This window comes from Buceros rhinoceros, unplaced genomic scaffold (assembly GCF_000710305.1).
Source record: "Buceros rhinoceros silvestris isolate BGI_N320 unplaced genomic scaffold, ASM71030v1 scaffold38527, whole genome shotgun sequence".
NCBI classification, from domain to species: Eukaryota; Metazoa; Chordata; class Aves; order Bucerotiformes; family Bucerotidae; genus Buceros; species Buceros rhinoceros.
Genome location: NW_010421080.1, coordinates 1 through 4,609, shown reverse-complemented (window position 1 = coordinate 4,609; position 4,609 = coordinate 1). Strand labels below are relative to the sequence as shown.

Here is a 4,609-nt window from a genome sequence, read left to right as displayed (position 1 = left end):
GTTCCGCTGCCCGGGGCCTTCAGCCGGTGCTGCTCGCCGGGAGCCGCGGGTGACGCCGCCGTGTTGTCCCTTTTCCAGAGGATGAGCTGAGCCTGCTGGTCATCGTCATCGACACCAACCCGATCTGGTGGGGGAAGAGGGCGCTGGGAGAAGCCGAGGTACACCTGGGTGTCGGTGCTACTGATGGTCATTTCAGAGGGAAATGATTTATTCTTTTTCAAATGTTAACGAGCAGGCAACAGACGGGATTAGTTATTGATTTCTGAGCTGTGACAACATCGTCTGCTGAAACGGGTGTCATGGGTGTTCTTACAGCAGCTGCCCAGCGCAGGGTGTTTGTCAAAGCTTTTTTCCTCCTATTAGGAGGAAATAATTTCCTTCCTATTAAAGAAAATTATTTCCTTCCTACTAAGACAGGAAGCTCCTTCTGCGTCTTCAAATCCAAGTTCTTTTATCTGCATTTATTTGAGATTTCTTCTAAATTCTTAACTATAGATGTTGTATAAATGTTCTGTCGTAATCTTCTTCCTCAGCAGTTCACCCTGTCCAAATGCATTGATGCCGTGATGGTGCTGGGAAATTCGCACTTGTTTATGAATCGCACCAACAGGCTGGCGGTAATAGCGAGTCACACGCAAGAAAGGTGTGTGAAGGGTCGACGTGCACTTCCCTCTATCTGCCTCCTGATGTTCTTGTTGGGTTGAAATGTGTAATTGAAACCAGGTTTAAAATGCACAATATATTGTTGTTGGTGAAAAATAAATTAACTAAAGCAGTGTCGGAGAGAAATAATCTGACTTAGAGCCTTATAGAAAGAAACAAGCGAGCTCATAAGAAGGGAGGTTTAAACAGACCTTTTCTTAAAAGTATATAGTGAAGGAGAGAGAGGATGGCCGAGATGCAGTGAGCAGGATGATGCCAGTGGCAGACGTTGCCTGTTTAGTGGATATTTTCCCCACATATTTGCGAGCCTCAGGACCTGCCCCGAAGTGCAGGTGTGGTATCTGCCAGCTCTCTTAAGCGGTGTCTTGAAAGGAGAGGTGTGAGCGTGGGCTTACTCCATTTTTGGGTTTGAAGATTGCCCGCCTTATGAGGTCTCTTTAAATGGTTTGAAATTATAGTTGCTGTCTAGAGCTGATTAGTTCATGGCTTTTTTCTTACAGGGTTAAAGACAAAACATGAGCACTTTGTGTTTTCTCTCTTCCAGCCGTTTCTTGTACCCCGGGAAGCGTTGGTCTTTTGCAGATGTCTTTGGAGATGGTGGTAGTTCCATGGAATCTAACTGCTCCGGCAGCAAGGACGGAAAATACGAGTTGTTAACAGCAATAAATGATGCGATTGCGGAAGAAATTAAAGACCTCATGACAAAAAGTAAGGAAGATTCAAGGCTTAACATGCAGAATTGCAAAACACTTGGACTCTGAAGGAGTTGTAGGAATTTCCTTTATTTTGATCCTGTGAGTTTTAATGCGTTCATAGTAGATGAGTTTATTAAGCTTCACACTTCAGGCCTCTGCATTAATACTGTTTGCCAAAGATAAAACGCGTGGTGTTTGCTGTGGTGAGGTGCAGCAGCTGTTCTCATCTAGAAGAGTAACTTCTGCAGCTTTCCTTGTATTGCAGCTGAGATGAGGGGCGAGCAAACGGAAACTCTGTTGGCAGGATCGCTTGCTAAAGCACTTTGCTGTATCCTTTTGCGCATAGAATCTTAAGAGCCTTTAAGACTGCTTCCTGTAATATTAATTAAGTTTTACTATTCCTGTTCTGTAATAGTAAAGGTGAAACACTTACTTAATCACCATGGATCACGTTTATTAGTGTGTAGAACGCAGATTCCTTAATGTCAGCTAATGCAGATATCAACAAGATGAGCAAAGAGCTGAAAGGTAACGCCTCTTCTCCTGTTTCCAATACTTACGTAAATATTTAGATCAGAAAAACCGATACAAACCCATATGTGCAGACAAACAAATACATACGTGTTTTGACACGCCCCGTTTCCAAAGCTGGCAATAACAGGTTCTGTAAAACACTTCCCGGTGCATGTTCTAACTGTTAGATCTGAGATCTTGGGTGTCAGACACCTCACTGAGATGGTGGATGCCACAGAACGAAAAGGGCAGAAACAATGTGCTCATGCATTTCTTTTTCTTTTGATACTCAGCCAATCAAGAAATGAAATCAAGGATTTTGGTAAGAACCTTTGCTATCGGCTTTCTTGTAGTCCCTGTCCAGTGACATTCTGTAGGCTAACAAGTTTGTGTGGGGTTTTTTAGGTCATAAAAGCAGCAGAAGACAGTGCACTGCAGTATATGAATTTCATGAACGTGATCTTTGCAGCACAGAAACAGGTGAAGGTGGCTTTTTTTTTTGTATAAACTTTGATTAATGTGCGGAGATAACAAAATTGTTAATTTGTCTTATGATGATGTTCTGATCAAGTGAAAGAGCTTCCCTGTGGCTGCGGTGGTCCTGCAGCTGTAAAAGCACGTGCGTTAGTAGCGGAAACAGGTCACGACAGTAACACCGTGAGGCCACGTTGGTTCTACCTGAATTTGATTTTCATGCAATTCGTCTCTTTTCTTCCAGAGCGTTTTGATCGATGCCTGTGTCTTGGACTCTGATTCGGGTCTTCTGCAGCAGGTACAGACTGCCTGTTCTTATTTGCTGTTTTTGCTCATCCACGGATAGTCAATGCTGGATGGTTTGGCACGTTCTTAAGCTCTGTCCTTTGTTTTGAGAGTGGATTGACAGTTCCAGCACGCAGGCCTCGTGCAGTCCGTTACTCCCCCGGAACAGCACGATCTGACCACGCTCTCTGCTTTCCAGGCTTGTGACATTACGGGTGGCATATATCTGAAGGTGCCCCACATGCCATCCCTCCTGCAGTATTTGTTGGTAAGTCGTTTAGTGAACATGCCGGTGTTTTTCCTGTGTTAGATGTGAAATCTCGCTGGCTTCACTGACAAGGTAACACAGTGGTACCGTTCCAATCTGCAAAATACTTTTTCTCTGTTCACGCAGTGGGTATTTCTCCCCGATCAGGAGCAAAGATCACAGCTTGTCCTTCCCCCTCCTATTCATGTTGACTACAGAGCCGCGTGCTTCTGTCATCGAAATCTCATTGAAATCGGTTACGTGTGCTCTGTGTGCTTGTCAAGTAAGTTCATAAATATTTAAGAGTCTGATTTCTAACATTCAAATGAACTGTTTTAGTGAAAGCCAACCATTTTATCTTCCAGTATTCTGCAACTTCAGTCCTATTTGTAGCACATGCGAGTAAGTGTTTCTTCGTCTTGTTTCGGGGGTGGGTGTGGAAGCATGTTCAGTGGATCTCACAGTTCCCTTTATTTGATGTTTTTTCAGGACTGCTTTCAAAATCTCATTGCCACCTGTCATGAAGGCGAAGAAGAAGAAACTAAAGTTAGCTGTGTAACCACATTATGTAAATACGCTGTTACCTCCTCCAGTAATTCCATGGAACGGAACAGAACGTACTTGAGAAATTGGTGGCACTTTTTACTGGATATGAGGGATCTGTATGCAGTGTTGCTGCTTGTTTCTGAAGGGATAAGGGTTTAAATCGTAGGTCTTTATACGGCCCTTTAAGTAACAGATCACTGTATTACCACGTACCCTGTGCTGTTTTAAATCCCAGTTCTCACCTGAGAGAGGAACAGGAGGTTACAGCCTGCTCAAAACACACACCCTGGGAGGCAGGAGGTATTCTGGCCCCTGCAAGGTTTCACGCTTCTGTTATTTTCAAAGGCGAGAGAGCTCTGATTCTTTCTGTATGTTGGTGTAAAGGTGGCGATGACCATTTCTCGTGAGTGGGATCAGAAGCTGAGCATTGTGTCGTTATACGTGCTAGCTTTCATTAGCAATTTTTGGACCGAAACAGCATCGGTTTCAAAGTAAATGAGCCAACGTTTTCTAGACGGCTTAGAACCCACCTTTAGGGTTTTCTTTAAGATGTTAATTGCCCTGCTTGTGCACTCATGTATTAGTTTTCCTTCGACTGTACTGTCTTTATGGCATTTCTTTTTCATTTGAATATCTCTTCATTCATGAATAAAAAGGTCCCCTTTTATTTAAAGTAACTTCAGCACACACAGCCTCGCTGGTTGTGTTTTGAAAGTGGAAAACAAACAGTGTCATTCCATGTAGGAGGACGGCAGGCACCCTTTTTTTTTTTTAATATGTGTTTTTACTCCTGGCAGTTGAGAAGTAGGAGCGATGGCCCTTGGACCGGTGCTTTCCCGGTGTGACAGGAGGGTCTGTGGTGTGCTCGGTGAGGTTAAACAACCACTGTCCCCTTCTGGAAGTGACGGCACCCGCTGGTGTCCTCACCTGTGGCTGGTAACCCCAAAGAACAACAGGCATTGCTTCCTCTATCGAAAAAGAGTGTTTTTTGTTCGCCGGTGTATGCAGGAGCCCTCACATGGTGGTGGTCGTGTATCCGCTGCGGTGCCCATCTCTGACTGCCCTGTTTGCCCGCCAGAAGCCGTTTTGTCTGAAGGCTGTATTTGTAATTTACTTTGTATAAAGCGCTTGTAATAAACCCTGTTCTTTTCCAAGCGTGGTTACATACTGCTATAATAACGGGTAT

The 4,609-nt window shown here is 44.2% G+C and overlaps 1 protein-coding gene across 1 annotated transcript; it reads left to right on the top strand.

The window, feature by feature from the left end:
- The first annotated feature begins 83 nt into the window (after nucleotides 1-83).
- Nucleotides 84-3,436, top strand: GTF2H3 (general transcription factor IIH, polypeptide 3, 34kDa). Its single transcript, XM_010139530.1, has 12 exons — nucleotides 84-158; nucleotides 537-643; nucleotides 1,208-1,371; nucleotides 1,624-1,686; nucleotides 1,857-1,886; nucleotides 2,165-2,193; nucleotides 2,277-2,351; nucleotides 2,590-2,643; nucleotides 2,830-2,898; nucleotides 3,025-3,160; nucleotides 3,243-3,279; nucleotides 3,367-3,436. The coding sequence occupies exons 2-12, from the start codon at nucleotides 567-569 to the stop codon at nucleotides 3,434-3,436; spliced, it is 804 nt and encodes a 267-aa protein (XP_010137832.1). The 5' UTR covers nucleotides 84-158; nucleotides 537-566.
- Nucleotides 3,437-4,609: the final 1,173 nt, after the last annotated feature.